We start from the raw sequence: 19,613 nt of genomic DNA, 5'->3' as shown, positions 1-19,613 counted from the left end.
TGCCTCATGTTATCTTAGTCTGATACCCTAGACTAGTTTATAACTCTTAGTGCCATGAAAATAGCATGGCACATTTGAAAACATAAGTTTGCTAGAGAATACTCCATAAACTGTTCTCAGTCCTACCCACCTGAATTAATATGTGTGTGGTGGAGGGAGAGAGGTGTACAGCCCTCTGTCAAGCATGTTTGATCACAATTAAACTTCTAATGCTTGCATATGGCAACTGTCATTTGAGCCTCAAAATCACCATATGATATAGAAAGAACTGATTTCTCCAAGAACACACTAATTACCAGATCACATAGTGCTTTTCTCAACAATCAAGCTATGTATGAGAGAGAAGAGAGTGTAAAAAGAAGAGAGAAGTGATGTTAAGATTCTTTCCTAACTCTTTCCTATGTGTCACCTGCTCTGGGTAAAACTAAAGATAATGGTTGTTATCTCTGAAATACATTTTCTGCAAGCACAGCACTAGCTTTGTATATTGTCTTAACAGTCTAAAGTAAATTCTATCTTATAAAATCTCTAATATTCAGATAGAAGATAATTTGTTAACAATAACTGGGGACAATTCTCTTATTTGATTTTCTCAATAAAAACTCAAATGCATCACCTTCCCAAAGCCATCCTTTCTGAGTCATAGTACAGGTTGTTTTCCTCATAGTTCTCTGATCCTAAACAAGCAGCAGCCCAGTACCGTCAATTATTTTAGATTTTCCAAGATGATGCAAGCAAATTTTTCATGAATGCTGCAGTTTTTTTGTTTTGTAGCTTTTCCAAATGTGAATCCCTCTTAAGTCTCTACAGTCGAGTCATGATGGAAGAGGAAAAGGGTCAAGGAACACTGACTTACTAACTAGTTAGGCAACATGATCAGCCAATCCATTTTTGTTGACCCCATTTTCCTACTCTGCAAAAGGTTCCAAAAAAATAATTGAAATGATCTCTAAGCTCCCTTTTATCTTTAACATTCACTTTGCATTGTGAAGCATGAAGAAAAACTCTGGCGACATGTAGGACACGTGATCAATGTGGCAACACCCTGGGTCACTCAACAGTGGCCTGAACTAGCTTTCAGCAGAGAAGAGGGAAGTGAGGTGAGGCTGATGAGGAAGGGAGGCGGTCACTTCGAACAACTCCTTCAGGGCCAGTCAGGAATTCACCTGGCGCAGGTGGGTGGGGCGTGGGGAGGGGCCTGCGTTGACGACAGAAGGCTACTTCCGGCTGTGGTGCGTATGACGTCAGGGACCGGCCGAGCCTCCTAGAAGCAGAGGAGGGAGGACTCGCGAGAGTTCAGGCAGGCCTCCCCGAGATTCCGGCGCGGCGGCGGCGGGTCCCACCTCCCGGGGGCGGGGCAAGGGCGGAGCGGGCAGAAGGGAGCGGACGGTCGCCGGGCCGGCTGCGGTCCGTGCGGAGGCTGAGCCGGCCGCGGGCGCGACCGGAGGCAGGTGAGTGAGCTGATGCGGCGCTCCTTCGAGGAGGGGGCTAGGGGTCCGGCTCGCCGCTCCGGCCCCAACTCTGAGAGCCGGATCAGGAGAAGATCCTATGTGTCTTAGGGTGTCCAGGGAAAGCCGGGCTGATTTCGAGGCTAGAAATATCTCCGGTGAAGCTCCAGTGACGGCCTTGGCCCTCTTGTTCCTTGGGGTGATACTGGCCCCGGGTGTCTGGAGAGGTGGCCTGGGGCCCGGGGAGGAATCTTTGTCCTTCCTGGCTCTTTTCGTCTCTCTCGTCTGCGGCCCCCGAGCCCCGGGCCCCCTGTCCCTGCCTGGGCTTCATAAACAATAACAAATGTCGCGGACCTTCCCCTATATCCCCTGCTCTCCCGTCCCGTGCCCTCCAGCCCATGCCAGCGAGGGGAAGGATTCTGGGCATGGCTCTTAGATTGTGGGGGCTGTTTGTGTACTATTCCTAAAAACTGATGCGTCAGATTGCTAAACATTTCTCAAATCAGTAAAAGCCGCCCAGCTCCCAGAAGCCAAGGAGTGTTTAAAGCCGGTCTTTCAAAATCGGACCCTACCTCTGAAATCCTAGACCCTTCTTTTCACCATCATTTTCTCCCACTCCCTTTTTATCACCTTTACAACGGGGGGGACGAACGAGTGGTTGTTTGGTATGGGTAAAAATAGGGAAGGTTGTGTCCGATGGAGGAAGGAAGCATTTCACCTTTAAAAGTTGCCAGGTAGAGAGCAAAAGAACTAACTTTATTTTCAAAATCAGTGGCCTCCCGTTTACTGATACTACTTTTGTTTTATGGGACCGCTTTTCGGATTGTGAATTTGGAGGAAAGACATAAAAAGAAATGGGGGGGGGGCGGGGAGAGCTGGTGGTGCAGGGAATAGTGGCTGGTCCAGAAAGTATGATGCTGGTGTTCCTCACTTGATAAAATGCAGAGCCAACGCTCCTGTCTATTTCGCGCAACTTGGGATAAGTTTTGATAGAAGCCAATTGCTTGGAAAAGGTGGCCTGAGTATTAGCTTTAATACTACTAAAATCTGAGGAAACAGCTTTAAGTATTTCAGTTATGCCTCCTAGCTGTAAGCTGGAAGTGAGACTTGGTCCTTCGGGGGCTGTGAGTGGGGTACGGAGTTAGGCCTAATACTTATCAGGTCTCCTTACTTTAAGGCAGGGTTTATTGTTGTTTAAGCCCAATTTCGCTTACTGAGGGCAGGTTTTTGAAAGTTCTTTGTCTCGGTCATAAATGTATATAAGATACTGGAAGCCTCTTTGTGTTTGGTTTTTCTTTGTATGCCTCAGGATATATAAAACAATTCAGTTTATTATACTGTCTACCCAGTAGCTGAGAGGTATTGTATGTGAGTTGACCATTCTTGTGACTATGTAAGGGGAGAGAAATTCGTCCAAAATAGGATGTTAAATTATGATGACATTTATTTGTTCATTGCATAGAATCATCAAAGTACCTTTCTGTAAAGATTTTGATCTCAAAGGAAGTACGATGGATTAAAAAAAATTTTTTTTTTGTTTGATCTGGCTTAGCGTTTGTGGTGTTCTTGTTAAGATGGCTAATACCATTCCCCATTTACTTGGGATATGTTTAGAATGAGAAACAAATTGGGTGTTGTCTTTGTAATCCCTTGAAAGCCCCTGCCACTGGGGAATGAAAAAAAAAAATTAGACTTAGAAAAACCACATTAAATGAGTGCAATTCTTCTTTAGCCTTTTGTTTTTGAGTTTCTTTTTAAATAAATCATAGAGTGGAGACCAGAAATATTTGTGCAAATAAGGTGTCCTCAGCAGTTTTTATGCTGAAAAAATTAATTTCTAAAGGTAACACACTATAAAAACAAAGGAAGAATTGTAGTTAGTAGAAAGGGGTAATAAAGCAACAGCCTCAATTAGGCCATTTGTTCTCAGAAAAGTTCTGTCCTCTAGAAGTTAAGGCTGCAGCATCATGTTAGCAAAGTTGGATAACACTTTAGATAGTGTTTTCCCAGTGATCTGGGATAAGTTGGAGGCTCTTTTGCATGTGTGTGGCACTTTTTTGAGAGACGAAAAAGGGCACAAATCAAAGCCAGAAAGTTTTGCATCTCAACGTAATGTGAAAATGATTTTATTTTACATAAACAATGGAGGGTGAATCAGGCAAGCATATTGTCATCTAGCAACCCCAAGATTACATTAAAATTAGCAGATGGTAAGTTATGATTAGATTGACTTGACATATGTGGAAATTATACTACCGTATTTTTCTATTAAAAACACCATAGACTTTTTGAATGAAATAATGAGAGAGCTTTTAAAGCAAAAGAAATTTAAAAAATTAATTTAAAAAGATAACCTTGGTCAGTAGTTAAAAGATATTAAGTGAATCCTTCTTTCCCACCCCCCAAATTTTTGTGTAAGTCTTAAGAGAGTGTTTACCTAGGTATGTCGGGTACTAATGTGTGCTGATTACATAAAGCTCCTTTCTCCAGGTAAATGTTTTCTAATTGATTGACACGGTATTATTGTTCAGAACCTTTAGAGAGAGGGAACTGAAGGACAACAATGAGTAGTATGCTGCCCTGTGCACTCAGATGAACTGTGGTCTTTTGTTTTCAACCTCATGGGAAGAAGATATTCCCAAATAACTATAATACACAATCCATTTTGTGGGGAAGCCAAGGAGGAAGGGGTTAAATTCTACTAGACCAGTTAAAGAAGGCTTTCATCAGGGAAAGGCATTTGTGTAGATGATTGAGATGATCCAGTCATGTGATAATCATCATAAGCAAACACTTTATATAATGCTGCTTGCTCCTAAACCGTTACCGTGCTAACCTACCTCAGTTTAATCCTTACAGCAACTGTGTGGAGTGGGTGTTTTTATTCCCATTTTGCAGACAGAGTAATTGAGGTATCTAGAAAATGGTAAAGCAGGGGTTCCCACCCAAGAATTCTGACTTATACTTGTATGCCTGTGCTTAACCAATCTCCTTGATTATTCTCCCACTTTTGATGATGTTGGTTTGGGAAAATGCGTTCATCTGACACCTAAATTTAGGGATCTGTTTCCTAGAAAGAGCTCCAAAATGGTGAAAACCCAGGTAAATAAGTTATTTTTGGCATGTTAGATACTGACTCCATTTTTAGAAGTTGCTCTTGGTACACATTAAGTGCAATCCTTGAGTGGGGTTTTGATAAATTTGATTCATTGCCTAGTAGCAGTACTGGCAAAGGTTGAAAAGGGAGAAGTTGTAACTATGTTAATTCCTTTGCCTAGTGGGATGTTTGAATCATTGTATATTTTGGCTTGTAATTTTTTAAAACTACTTGGCACTGGGTATTTTTTGGATTGAATTGGAAAGTTAGGATTTAGTTAATTATTGAATGTCAATCTCAGCAGCCCTTTTTATTTTTTGTTTTCGCAACAGCTAAATTTATAATCAGTGAATTTGAATAGTGTTGAACACTTGAATCAGTGTTTTGAATAGTGTTGTACAAGTATAAAATGAGAGAAGTTCAGTCACTGATACTTTTATGTTGGGGCAACTTTGAAAGCTCTTTGGGGTTGTGAAATAAAAGGTACTCGGGCCCAGTACAAGCCTACTTGGTAAATGCTTCTTTGTTGAATGAATGGTCCAACTGATTTTATTTGTGAAGTTTCAGGAATGGTTTGTACTTGTTGGTTATCTAGGTATTGAAGTCACTTTAAATTGGATTTAAAGATAAGGGAAAAAAATTATGGTTAGACCATACTAACTGTATGGATACTTAGCTGTCCTTTCCTCCCAGCAAGATGCAGACCTTTGTCAGAGCCCTTATCATCTGTACTCGTAGTATTAAGTAGAGCTCTAGGGGCACAGTTTTTATGAATGAATGTAAGTATCCTTTCCTTGTGTGAGTGTGGTAGATTGTAGAAAACCTTGACAAGCTTAAAAGCTAATGGCAGAACAAAATCCAGGGTTTAGAGCCCAATGTATTTATATTATTACAGTAAGACACAAATTGCAAAACAGATTAAAAAAAATTTTTTCCACACAGCCTGAGTTAGTAGTGATGGCATATTATTTCCATTTACCACCCCCTGATTGACAAAATTTTGGAGATCTTCAGCCCATAATTTCAAGGAGATGCTTTTAAGTCCACTCTGCTTTGTTATTAAAAAAGAAAAATTACACATTCCTTTAAGTACAGGTTTTATTAAGAAAAGGTTATTCTCAGTAAGGAGGAGTGTGAGTTGGGCAAACTCAAAGGGAAACCAGACATACCCTCACCTTGCTGATAGTAATTTTGGAGGCATCTTTTCCCATCATAGGCTAGTTTTGTCTTCAATGAAAGTCCACTGAGAGCTGTAACCTCCCTAAGACCTTAGCAGTTACAAGTCAGATAGTGAGTTGACCTGATAGTGAGTTCATGTTGATGTTGTATAAATTCAGAAAAGCCTCGAACTTTGGCAATTTGTCTGTGGCTTATGACAGTAGTACTGGTACTGTGTTCAGCTTTTAAATTCTTAAACAAGCTCTTTGCCTTCCCCTGAATTAACCCTAGACAGGTTGTCAACCCAAGTGGGTGTTGATTCTCTGGCCACCCATATGGAACGTTTCCTGTTTTCCTGGTCTTTTGCTGATTCTTATTGGTTCCATAGGGCTTCCCAGATTGCTCAGTGGTAAAGAATCTGCCTGCAATGCAGGAGACCTGGGTTTGATTCCTGGGTTGGGAAGATCCCCTGGAGAAGGGAATGGCTACCCATTCCAGTATTCTTGCCTGGAAAATTCCATGGACAGAGGAGGAGTCTGGTGGGCTACAGTCCATGGGGTCGCAAACAGTCAGATACAACTGATTGGCTAACACTTTCACTTACTTTCACATCAAATCTCTGATTGGTGACGTGGGTCTTAACATCCATGGGTGCAGACTTTTCACATGTTAGAGTGTTTAAGTCGCTGAGCCCATATGCAAAGGCAGTGTCCACTGTTTTTCACCTTTTACAATTATTTGCTATCTCTTCATCTGCTTCAGGAGGAGATTCTATTCCTCTTCTTCCTAATTTTGGGACACTTTTACTGTTTTTTGCAGTTATCAAATATGGTGGCGTTAATAATGATTCCCAAGTGACCCTACTGGTAAAGAGTCTACTTGCCAATGCAGGAGATGCAAGAGATGTCGACCCCTCGAACTCGCATCTCTTGCATCTCCTGCATTGGCAAGAGATGCAAGATTCAGGAAGATTCTCTGGAGGAGGAAATGGCAACCCACTTCAATATTCCTGCCTGGAAAAATCCTATAGACAGAGATGGCTGGTGGGCTACAGTTCATGGGGTTGCATAGAGTTGGACATGACTGAGCTACTGAGTGTGCACGTGCGCATGCGCACACACACACACACACACACAACATCTCAAAATCAACCACAGATTCAACCACTTCCCCATAATAAAAAGCAAGATGGCAGAAACTGAAATGATTCTACATGATACTAATACCATCTATTTTGGGTCAGCAGATTTGTGGTGGCTTTGCTATGGAGCCTCACTTTCATTCTATCTATGAATATTTGGAAAATTGAAATTTACACATCACTAAGCACTTTTTTGTTCTGTTCTTCTATACAGTCGTTGTTCTTCAGCTTTTATGACTTGGAGATTTTGGCTACGCTTCTCTAGATTCTTCAGCAGTCCTGGAGGCACTGTAAGTAATTTGTGCATTTAATATGAAAAATGCTTTGTGGTAATCCATGTTTCCCAAATGTTGTTGCCCAGCAGTGGAATATAGACTTAGCCCTCTGTATTTCGTCTTCCCCGCTGACATGTTCTTGGCTGCTTTTTCTTCCTGAATGTCACCAGTCAGGGTATAGGTCTAGTAATAATTTTACCAACAGCAGTAATCATTTGCTTAATACTTACTATGTACCACATATAGTACTGAGTACTTTATGTAAATATTATCTCATTTAATTCTGCAGCAACTGTCTGAGCTGTTATCTCTAGTTACAAACAAAGAAACTGGAGCCTAGTGGGGTGAAGGGACCAGGGCCACAGGAGCAGATGAGTAGGTAGTTAAGTGGCAGGGTTAGAAGCTGATCTCTGAGATCCAGGGTTGCTTTCTCTTACATTGCTTTATTTTATTACAAAAAACTTCTCCTGTGCTGTTTAATTTACCTCCTCCTTCTAATCTCACCTGAATTTTGTTTCTTTCCTCTCCTCCCTCCTTTTTTTAGGAGTTATTTACCTTTTTTATATAGAACATAAATTCCTTTGGGAAAAGTATACAGAAATAACTTCAGCTCTGCTCAGATTTCCTATAAAGGGGGACCTGCTCTTGGCGAGAGCTAACTACAAGAATACTAGTAACACTTTATGTTTATATTGTGCTTTAGAGTCTTATAAAGCATTTTTAGACATTTTCTTGGTTAATCCTCAAAGCAAACTTAAATTTGTGTCTTCAGATTAAAAGCTGCCAAAGGTAGTTTGCTAAGGCTTCTGCAAAGTTAGTTGATGAGACAGTTTTGGGCCTCAGCGATTTTAATGCTGAAATAAATGATGTGATCAAATGTTCTGATTTCACGCCAGTTGGGAGCAGATGTATATCATTGTAGCAAGGCATTTTCCTAAAGGGTCTTACAATTTTGAACTTTTTTTGTCAAAATTGAGAAATTGGAATTTTAGTTCTGCATTTTGAATCATAAACTGTTTTAAGTCCTCAATTCTTGCAATACAGGTGAGTGATAGTTAAGTTTCTGTCTGCCTCATCCTGCACACAGCTGTTGGATTTAACTAGATTAATTATGATGAAGAATGGGTGGAGGGAGGATAGATGTTGTTTGAAAAGTGAAATTAAAGAACGAGGGCTTGGTGGGGAATCTTCCAGTAGCTTTGTTGTAGGAAACCCATTATAAGCTTTAAAGGATGGACAAGCTGCAGGTATTCACCTCTGGAAAGTGTATAATTTGAGTGATCAGAGAGTTTACTGAATGATCCATTTTTGAAATACTATCTTGTACCTGTATCTTGCTTTATTAAATTTAGTGTTTGCCCAGCTGTGGACATTTTTACTTAGCTGAGCACTTGTCCATTGACTTGCCCCCATTACGGAAAGGCCATAACATGTTTGCCCTTCATGATGATTCTGTATGTGTCAGCAGGGGCTGGCTTTTGAGACTGGGGAGTTGCCTTTTGTTGTGTTTTTACAGTAGTGATCCATTGGATTTGGACACATCTTTCAAATCTGGTTGAGGATGTTATCCTTATGTCCACTATTACTTTGCCAAACAGAATAGACTTTCTATTTTGGTGGCTAGAGTGGAAAAATTTCCATCTTGAATTGTGTGTATTATTTGAACCACTGATATTCTTAACACTGGCAAATCCTCAAGGAATCACAGACTCATAATATTTTCATGAGCTTAATCATCCCATTTCAACATTTATCAACTTTTTTTTGGACACTGTATTAGGTACCGTGGCAAAATAGAGACAAGTGAAAGGGATTGCCCTTCTATTTAGGAAGGTTCAATCCAGTAAGAGACATAATGTATGAGTACAAATAAGTGTAAATCAAGCGGAAAGTGATAAGCAAGCAACAGGGTACTGGGAAACAGAAGGAGAAAAGATTGCTTCTGGCTGGAGAGATTAGGATGGCTTCCTATATAAACTGAAATAGAAATTGACCATTTATGAGTGAAAGACATGCCAGGGGAGGGATTAGTATGAGTTTGAAATATCTCTATAACACCTGATGAATTTTGTGTTAATTATTTACTTCTTTCTCTGCCCTATTGGATTTGAGCCCATTCAGCTTAGAGAACAGGTGTTTTTCAGCTTTTCATTCTCTGCATCATCAACTGTGCAACCTGGTACATTTAATTAAAGTTCTACTTTAGTAAGATTACAGAGGCAGTAGTGTATATGGGACGGATTCAAGGAAAGAGGGACTGGAAATGGGAAGACTGAGGAAGAGGCTGGTTTAAACAATCTAAGAAATTGCACTCACGCTCAGTTGTGTCTGACTCTTTCATGACCCCATAGACTGTAGCCCACCCACTAGGCTCCTCTGTCCATGGCATTTTCCAGGCAAGAATACTGGAGTGAGTTGCTGTTTCCTTCTGCAAAAGGATTGATAGTGAAATTCTAAACCTGGTGGGATTGGAAAGGAGAGACTTGGATGGTTGAGTGTTGGCCCTTCATGTTGAGACCTAGGGACTTCTTTGCCTCTGTGATTACATGTGAGGTCTGTGTCCTGTTCAAGGAGATGCAGTGATGGAAAAACAAGTTATGCCTTCAGAAAGCAGGCAGGCAACTGCCGAACTACCTCGAGGTTTAGAGACAATTGCAATAGCATATAGCTGCTGTAATGAAGGAGCACTCAGGAAGAAAGGAAAAGGAGCACCTGTTTGGGAGAACCAAAGGTTTTCAGTGTTGGAGCTTAGACTTGAAGGGTGAGTAGGAGTTTTTCTGGCCAGCAAGCAGGAGGAAGATATAATAGCATAGAAAGTGAGAGACTGTTTGGGGATTACTTTAGTGTTGGAACAAGAGGCTAGGTAAAATAAATGAACTTGTCCTGGTAAAATAACAGTTTATTTGCTGTGTTTTTCTATATTTAGTTTATTTAGCTTCAACACTCTGAACTTTTGTAAGGAAATGTTTCTATTGCCTCTTATAGCCTCATGGAAGCACCTTTGCTGTGTTTCCCAAGTCGGCTGCCAGGGATAAATTGTCTCTTGCTTCCATTTTGTGAAATTAAACAGAAAAGGTAATGATACCATTAGCCAGAGAGGAGAAAATCCTAAAACCCTTTCCTTTGATGAATGCCTGGAGCAAGTAGGCTTGTTGTATGAGAGTGCAGCATCAGAACACAGCTTCAAGAGCACCTGACTTGAGAGGAACATAATTATTTACCTTTCCCATAAAGTTTTATGGTGCCCCTAAAACTTTCCCAGAATTGTAATATCTAGTGCTGAAGTCCTTTTATTCTGGATCTAGCCTTGATTTTTTTTCCCATCTTCTCTACTCTAACTCTTATTGTGTTGTAATTACTTAGTAGGACTCTAAGCTTCAAATGGTGTCAACCGTTATCTCTAGCTCATTCTGTTTCTCTCTGTTTTGGTCATTTAGAAACCTGCATCTACAAGTCATGGTTCTGAGCCTCCGCATTAGACTGCTAGTGCTAAAAAGCACTTGTGGTTTCTTTCCACAAAAGTTTACTTGCTGCAGCCATTTGTTTTCCTGTCCTGTGGATTGGGCCACTGACACAGAATATAGTTAAATTGTTTTCTAAGGACAACCAAAAGGTTCATTGTAGACTCCAGTTAGATTTATACCCATTGTATTTCTAGGTGAGGTGGGGGGGGCAGCTGTGTTAGCTTTACTGCCATTAGTGGTAATAAAAGTTTATGGGTACTGCCAGGAAGAAAGCAAAAGACAAGGGCAGGAGAAGAAAGAGAAGGCTTGCAGAGGGGCAGGAGAGGTGTTGACTGGGGGCAGGAGAAAGGCACCTATGGTTGAAAGAGGTCAAATATCTCTGACACCTGTTCCAAGTGTCTCTGGGGAGAACCAGTGTCATCTTTTAAGGTGAAATTTTAGTCTTCTCTAAAAATACCCTGAGTGTATTGTTGTGCCAAAAATGACAGTTTGTTTTAATCAAACATTTCTGGATTTAATTTTGAAAAATGTGTTTATATACCTGTGTCTCTGTGTTTTTAGAGTTGAGTAGAAAGGGAAACAAAAGCTTTAAGTATTAGTGGAAATTATAGCTACATTTTGGAAAACCTGTAAGACTTAAAACCATAGGTTAAGTCTAGCCCCAGTCAGGTACAGGGTGACAGAAAGGGAAAGGAAGAATAAGTAGGCACATGTGTTTGGGTGAAACTACATCCTGATACCAACCATATAACAGGACCCATAGAGGGGAACATAGAACAAGAAATCAGGTAAGAGCCTGTGCTCACCTGTCTCGATCAGTCAGGGACTCCTTCCCTTTACGGGACATTATCAAACAAGAAACTTTAGTTCCTCAAAGTGTTTTTTCATCCTTGGACAAACAAAGCCAAAGAATTAAAATAAGTATGGGAAAAAAAAGTATGATTTTAGTTTTTCTGTAGTGGTGATAAAAAGTTTTCTCAGATTGTAAGATATACTAGATTGAATTAGTCTTTGACTCATTTTCAGAGTTGAAAGATCCTATAGAGGTCAGATAGTCCAGTTCTGTGCTGTGAATTCCCCCTAATCCTTAGTAAGTGGGTGTTTAGTTTTTGCCTGAATATTTCAGTTCCTTGCAAAGAAAAGAAACTTAACAGATCATGAGATCACTGACGTTCATTCTCGTGAGTGGTTGGTTTTCTCCAGCCTTCTGTCTCCAACCCTCTGCTTACTCCTCACACTCTGGGGTCTGGATGATCTCATAGGCTCTGATACTTCCTTCAGTGACTACTCTGTGATGACGACTTTCAAACCAGACCCCTTTTCTGAGCTTGAGACTCCAATGGTTCATTTCTTTCATAGACATCACCACCTGGGTATTTTCTGCAAGACTCAGTATTATCTTCTCCTTTCCCAGAATCTGTCTCAGGCTTCTTACCTCCTCCAATACACAGTATTATTCTCTTTGGTTGTCCCAGCTGTAAAGCTGGAAATCATCTTTGACTCTCCTCTTGTTTATCACTCACATAAACTCTTAGTTGCAGCATGTGGGATCTACTTCCCTTTCAGGGATCAAACTTGGGCCCCTGGAACTGAAAACGTGGAGTCTAATCCCCTAGACCACCAAGGAAGTCCGCATCTCGGCTCTTTCTACAGTGTCAGTATCTTCATGTGGACTCCAAATTCCTGAAATAACCGTCTTTTTCTGCTACCAGTCTTACTCTCTTCCAATCCATTTTATGTGTGGCTGCCAAAAGGGTTCTCCTCAAATATAAATCTGATTATGTAACTCCCACAGTTACAATTTCCAATGATTCTCCATCGTCTCCACCAGATTCCTTACCATGGCCTGTGACCTGAGTCCCTTCAAGAAGTGGTGCCCTTTTGCTTTTCTAGCCTTCTCTTTCATTACCCTCTCTGCTCACCTCTGCAGCTTTCTCTGACCTTGAATCTTACATGCTTCTTCTGGAATTCCTTCTCCCACACTCCTCTGGGTAACTCCCGTGCTTTCTTTCATACCCTGCTTAGGCATCTCTACTTTCGAGGATGCCTTCCTTGATCTCTCACCTCTTGTTCAGAGTTAGGTACCCCTCCTTTGCGTTCCCACAACATCTTGTAATACAACACAATCATAGCTAACATTGTGAACATTTGCCATGTGTCCAGACTTAATGAACTTTTACTCTATGCCAGGCATGGGACGGTGTAAATTGAAAAACTCTTCATTATGCAGATTTCAACTGATTCTCATCACAGAGTTAGAGGTAATTTTATATCACTGAAAGAATGATGAAAGAAATGGCAACCCACTCGAGTATGCTTTCCTGGGAAATCCCGTGGACAGAGGAGCCTGGCAGGCTACAGTCCATGGGATTGCAAAGAGTCAGACATGACTTAGCAGCTAAACAACAGCAAGAGTGATGACTGAGGACAACTATCTCATATCTTCTCTGTCTCAAGCTAAGCGTGTTCATTTAATTTGTTCAAATATCAGGGATTTCAGACTTTTTACTTTCCTGACTCCTCTCTTCCACATGTGTTTTATTTTGTTAGTTTTCTCTCTTAAAATGTGTGGTTCACTTTTAGATAAAATACAGTTGTCATACAGAGAAACAGGACTTCACAGGTTTGTGGTATCTGGATATAGAATGACACAACTTAATGTATAGACCTTGCTTTTCCAGTTCCATAAATGTGAATTTGTGTGTATGTGTGTGTCCAGAAATATTTGGGATTGTGGAATCTACTTATATTTAGCAAGTGACCAGGAGACTGACAGAGAAACAAGAAGTCAACTAGTGAATTTATTAATATCACTATGAGTAGGACGGAGACTTCATAATTTGGTCAGTGCACTGTCACCCCAGTAGGACCGTCTACATGGGAAGTGGTTATTCTAATCAAAATAGGTCGTCTTAATGAGGAGAGTCACTGAGCCAGGATAGCTGATGGAGCCTCTTTTTAATAACGATACACCTGCCAGCAGTGCTCTGGACATAGCCATCTCTGTCTCAGACAGTGTTGGGGAATACATACAAAATCTTGCTTGTTAAACTCCTGTCCCCACCCCCAACAGATTAATGTAACATTCTTCTCTTAACAGGCTCTCCAGGTGGTGCTAGTGGTAAGGAATCCACCTGCCAGTACAGGAGACACAAGACATGCAGGTTTGATCCCTGGGTTGGGAAGATCCCCTGAAGTAGGAAATTGCTCCCTACTCCAGAACTCTTGCTTGGAAAATTGCATGGGCAAAGGAGCGTGACGGTCTACAGTCCATGGGGCCACAAAGAGTTGGACATGACTGAGTGATTGAGCACCTTCTGTTAATACAGTCTTTCCTTTAGCCAGACAAAAACACAATTGACAATGTTTTAGCTTTCTTAATTCACGTTCTGTTATAATCCAGCCTCCCAGAAAGTACTCCCTGCTCACTTTTGATTGGGCTTGAGTATTCTCAGATATTTTCAATTATACCTTTTCTTGGAATTACTTACGTTGATAGTTATTTCTAATTCTTTTGGTTCATGCTGTTATTACTCCCAGAGGGTGACTTAATTTTCAAATTGTGAGGACATTTTACTTTGTCCTTTTTTACTTACTATAGCACATTGCCAACTACTGAAAACTTCTCCGAGTCTGAACCCAGTGATACAGCCTAGAGTATGGCATTCATCTTGCTTGTTCCTAACTTATGTCTATTAACTCAGCCTAAGATTGAGATCATGTAAATTTTGAGGACAGCTTTTCCATACTTTTAATTTGTGTCAAGCTTTATTCAGCAAAATCTTTAGTTGTTCCTTGTATATATAATGGTTTATCACAATTTATGCTTAGCGTTTGATTGTTTTTGAATCCAAATATAATTTTTACCTTCTCTCTATCAAATTTCATTTGTTAAAGTTAACCTTCTATAAAAATTAGTTTGGATTCTGATTCTGCTGTCCTGCTCTTGGTTATTCCCTAGGATCTATTCATCCTCACATTTTGGTAAGAGTATCATTAAAAGCTTTATCTGGTTCATTGTTAGTATAACTGCTGAAGCCCTATAAATCTTGTGCAGAACTTGCCTATGAGCATTCTGAGTTTTGTTGCTTTATAAATCTATTACTCAGCCCATGTTTCCTCATCTTTCTCCCTTACCCCTCTAAAAGAGACTTGGAGAGTGAAGCTTGTTAAATACCTTTCAAAGAGTCACATAGATTGTTTGTCTTGTAGGTTTGCCAAGAAAAGAAGTAGAATTACTGGGCAAGACTTGTTCCTCCTGAATCCATGTGGATTTTTAGTGATCACCCATCTTTCTTCAGAAGCCATCTGCTTTATGATCTTTTCTCGAATATTCTTCAAGCTGGGTGATAAGCGTAACATTATTACTGATATTAGTGTTTCATCATATCCATGCTCTTTTGTAATGTTCATGTTAGTATTTTGTAATGTTCATGCTCTTTCCTCATTTTGGAGGATTGAGAGGCCTGTATTCTGTCTTTTAGCAGAGCTCTCAGGTCTCCATAATCCATCAAAGAGTACTTGTCCTCAGCACAGTTCACAGGCAAATTCCTGGTGTGTGACCTTGTCAGCTAGCTGAGTCAGAAGACCTGCAGGGCACTGGGGGCAGCTCTTTTGTGGCCCCCGCTGTCTTGGGCTTTGGTTCCCTTACCCCACAGACTCCACTTCCTGCCGTCATCTTGAGGAGGAGACCAAGGAAGGAGGCCGAGTTTAAGTGGAGGATGGACAGAGAGTTCTCTTTAAAGTAAGGGCTGGACCTACCTCTCAAGGAAGTTGTAAAATAGAAACAGGTAAACTGTAAGGTGATATTCAAGTGTAAAATTTTTAAAAAGCAACATAAAAGTAGAGGTGGTTCTTTTTTCCCTGTCGTGTGTTAACTACACCGTTCACTTTAACCAGTGTACCCAGGCCTTTTGCAAATTTTCTCTTCTGGACATAAATTCAAAAGCCCCTTTGGTAGCCCTTGATGGGTTTCTTAAGCTCAGCTCACTGTGGGCTTTTTGCTTCCTGATGTCACCCTGAGCTGCTTTTCCAGGTGTCCATGTTATGTGTTCTGTCTTTTATCTGTGTCTTTTAAAACCTCAGTTCGTTGGAGAGCTCTGTGTGCAGCTAGTCTTTTCAGACTCTTCTCCTTTTCTCTGTTGCACACTATAATCAGAATTCCATTTTTTTTATACCAAATTGTTTAAGTTGTACTTTTTTCTATGTGACTAGAATGAACAGGAGCATACTGTTTGGTTATATCTCTTTCCACGTGTCTTTCTCACTTATTTTCTTTTTTTAGTTCTCTCTCTTTGTCTCAGCCTTCTTTCCTAAATTGTTCTAGTGATGCAGCTTTAAGAATTATTTACTCTAAAACCCAGAAGTTTAAACCTATTATTTTATCAAGTCCTGTGTTGATATGAAGCGTCCTCCTAGTTATTCTTTTAAATTCATTTTCAGTTTATAATTTACTTTCAATCATGTCTGACTCTTTGCAACCCCCTGGACTGTAGCCCGCCACTCTCCTCTGTCCGTGGGAATTCTCCAGGCAAGAATACTGAAGTGGGCTGCCATGCCCTCCTCCAGAGGATCTTCCCAACCCAGATGCCAAACCCAGGTCTCCCACATTGCAGGCAGATTCTTTACTGTCTGAGCCACTAGGGAAGCCCAAATTTACTTTCAACCAAGTTTGAAATGTTCTCTATCTCCAGGGCAGTAATCATGTTTTCTACTTCCTTTGTATTTTCCTTATGCCTACATGCTCAGTCGTGTCTGACTCTGCGACCCTATAAACTGTAGCCCACCAGGCTCCTCTGTCCATGGGATTCTCCAGACAGGAAAACTGGAGTGGGTTGCCACGTTCCCCTCCAGGCAATCTTCCCAACCCAGGGGTCGAACTTGCATCTCCTGCGGCTCCTGCATTGCAGGCAGATTCTTTACTGCTGAGCTACTGGGGAAGTCCCATTACCTGGCCCATAGTGGATGCTCAGTAAATATTTGTGGGATTAGTTAATCAAGGATAGTTTAGCTAGAATTCTGTTCTTGAGAACTTCCTAAAACGTATGATGCCTCTTCCCTTTTAGAGTCTCAAGCAGGGTTTACTTTTCTTTCCTCTGATGTTTTTGTAATTTCTGTTCCCTAAGCATGTCCCACATTCCTGTCCCCAGCAATTGTAGCCAACTTGAGAGTTACTCTCAGGTTTTCCAATTAACCATTGCTCTTCAGTCAGCTGATTTCTTCCCAGTAGTTGTATTCATATCCAGAATGTTTCTTTCCCTATGTGAGAGATGGAGACTAAGCAAGGCACTGTCAGGTGCCTTGAGTTTTAGCTGTAGAAGAGCTCTAGCAAATATCCCAAACATTGAAGTCCCCATTACAGCTTGGTTTCTTTCTGTGTCAGCTTCAGCCTCTAAAATAATCCAGACCAGCAGTTCTTTATGTTTCTAAGTCCCATCCCTTCAAATCTCAGTGATGCTTAGGTGGTATTATCACTTATTTTTATAATGCCAATTTTCTTTCTTTCTTTAATCCCATATTCTAGACATGGGTTTGCAGGGATCTAAGGCTGCATTGTTGCTCACACCCTTCCCATTTCTTCTTCTGCAATAAATAACTTGCTGGACCATTCTCACTATTGTCATTTTTTAAAGAGAGCATGACCAGCTACTTTCATTGTTGTAGTAATATCTGAACTTTTTCTATCTTTAAGCTTAAAGTCCACTTGATCAGTAAGTCAAAAATTACATAGTAACTTTTGAGAATATGTTCAGAGGAAACAAAAACACTAACTGGAAAAGATATCTCACCTCCGTGTTCATAGCAGCATTATTTACACTAGCCAAGATATGGAAATGACCTAAGTGTCCATCCGTGAGTGAATAGATGAAGAACTTATGCACACACACATACACACACATACACACTTGAGACAGGTTCAGAAAAGTGAAACATAAATGAGGTTGGAGAAATCAAGAAAGGCTTTGTAGAAGAGGGGAGATCCATTAGGCTTTCAAAATAAAAGTACAGATGAAAGGAAGGGCCATTTTTATTTTTAGATTTTCCAGAGCTTGGTGGTAAGATTGATTATGGCATGTCTGTTGGTTGATGAGGGGTGAGACCGGCAAATAATGGAAAATAAAGTTAAGTAGTTAGGGTGGAATCAAATTATGGGGTTTAATAAAAGCCAGGCAAAGAAGTTAAGATTGGAGTGGAAAAAAGGAGACAGCTTCGAAGTTTTTGAGCCTCCAAATGACATCATCCAAATTCTGTATACAGAGCCATGATTTAGAGAAGGGTGAGGATGGCATCGAGAAGACCCGCTTGAACGCTGGTACCATCTCGTAGGGCTTCCCAAGTGGTGCTACTGGCAAAGAACGCACTTGCCAGTGCAGGAGACGTAAGAGATGCAGGTTCGATCTCTGGATCGGGAAGATCCCCTGGAGGAGGGCACAGCAACCCACTCTAGTAGTCTTGCCTGGAGAATCCCTTGGACAGAGGAGCCTGGTGGGGTGCAGTCCATGGGGTTGGAAAGAGTCGGACACGACTGAAACGACCAGCACACACACACACACCATCATGTTACTGACAGTGCGGTCAGTCAGGGCCAGGACTACCCAGTGGCAGAAGTATGGGTGAGGAGTAAGATGCGATGGGAGAGAGATTTCAATAGATTTTATTAATGAACTTGAAATGGGAAAGGGAGAGGTGAATGAAGGCTGCTTTCCAAGATTCTGATTGGGAGAAAGGTTAGTGCCATGGGTAGAAATGGGGTTGTTAGCAGACTGGCTGTGGGGGAAGAGTTATGCATTTACTTTCTGACATAATTAAATGTAAGTGTTTTGTAAGATGTTTAAGTTGAAATGACAACAAGAAGTAGGATGAAGAGATAAGAAGGTGTGTAATTCGCCCTTGTGGAGTATGGCTTACAGGCATAGGGAAGGGTGACTTCTCTCCCTCAAAGTTCAAAGACAGAGCCAAGAACTGGCATTCATGGATGGCTTCTTAAAGATAAATCTGAAGAGATTCTGGTATTTATGTCGATTGAAATTACTTTGAAAGTAATCCCCGCCCTTGGTGATAAAAGACATGTAGTGATATTTCAGGAAATTAGAAAGTTTGAAAAGGTATCAAGTTTTCAATTACCTTTGAAAAGGTATCAAAGGAAAAATAGATAATTATTGGTGACTTTCTGGTCTTTTTCTTACGCATCTAGAAGGATAGGAAATGTATACATACATGTATGTATACATGTGATACACATATGTATGTGTGATCATACACTACATACACTTTCATAGCTTGCTTTTTTCATTTAATGTTGCACCATAATCATTTTCCCATGTCTTGAATTACTGCTTAGAAGTACTATTCTTTAAAAACTATATTTTTTCCCATCACTTAGATTTATAATTATTTAATCAACAGTTTTATTGTTGAACACTTAGATTGCTTTGAATTTTTTTTACTCTTGTTAATAATACTATATTAAACTTTGATGAAATATATATTCTTCAGCTGTTACTTAAATATGAGCTCTCTGAAAGCAAAGACCTCCGTATCCCTTGGACTTGGAAGAATGCCTAGACGTAGGAGTTGCTTAATTAAAGAAAATAACAGTTACTGCCAGGATGAAAGAAGACCATTAAATTCTATCTCTCTTACTTCCTTAATTCTGATTCCATGCGTCCTTCGAAATCTTACTGTGATTTGGCTGTCACTAGGAATCGGAGAAGGCAGTGGCAACCCACTCCAGTACTCTTGCCTGGAAAATCCCGTGGACGGAGGAGCCTTGTAGGCTGCAGTCCATGGTGTCGCTAGGAGTCGCACACAACTGAGCGACTTCACTTTCACTTTTCACTCTCATGTATTGGAGAAGGAAATGGCAACCCACTCCAGTATTCTTGCCTGGAGAATCCCAGGGACGGGGGAGCCTAGTAGCCTGCTGTCTATGGGGTCGCACAGAATTGGACACTACTGAAGCGACTTAGCAGCAGCAGCAGGAATCTGGTTATAATGAAATGACTGTCCATGTATGTCCACACGACAGGT

The 19,613-nt window shown here is 40.7% G+C and overlaps 1 protein-coding gene across 9 annotated transcripts in view; it reads left to right on the top strand.

The window, feature by feature from the left end:
• Positions 1-1,354: 1,354 nt before the first annotated feature.
• The window catches only part of STK38L (serine/threonine kinase 38 like), an 85,950-nt gene continuing 67,691 nt past the window's right edge, over positions 1,355-19,613 (top strand). For 6 of the 9 annotated variants that reach the window (XM_081591897.1, XM_081591891.1, XM_081591893.1 and 3 more), the window contains exons 1-2: positions 1,355-1,451; positions 7,059-7,134. Coding sequence is in view for 1 of the 9 variants with exons in the window: in XM_081591890.1 (XP_081448016.1) it covers positions 7,078-7,134; positions 13,684-13,747 (121 nt within the window). In the remaining 8 variants the exon portion in view is untranslated. Of the gene's footprint in view, positions 1,452-7,058; positions 7,135-13,683; positions 13,748-19,613 lie in introns of all 9 variants that reach the window. The other 3 variants (XM_081591899.1, XM_081591890.1, XM_081591895.1) reach the window with 1 other exon arrangement.

Source organism: Giraffa tippelskirchi, chromosome 4, assembly GCF_054371585.1.
Source record: "Giraffa tippelskirchi isolate mGirTip1 chromosome 4, T2T-mGirTip1v1.2.pri, whole genome shotgun sequence".
NCBI classification, from domain to species: Eukaryota; Metazoa; Chordata; class Mammalia; order Artiodactyla; family Giraffidae; genus Giraffa; species Giraffa tippelskirchi.
This window is presented reverse-complemented; position numbering and strand designations above follow the sequence as displayed.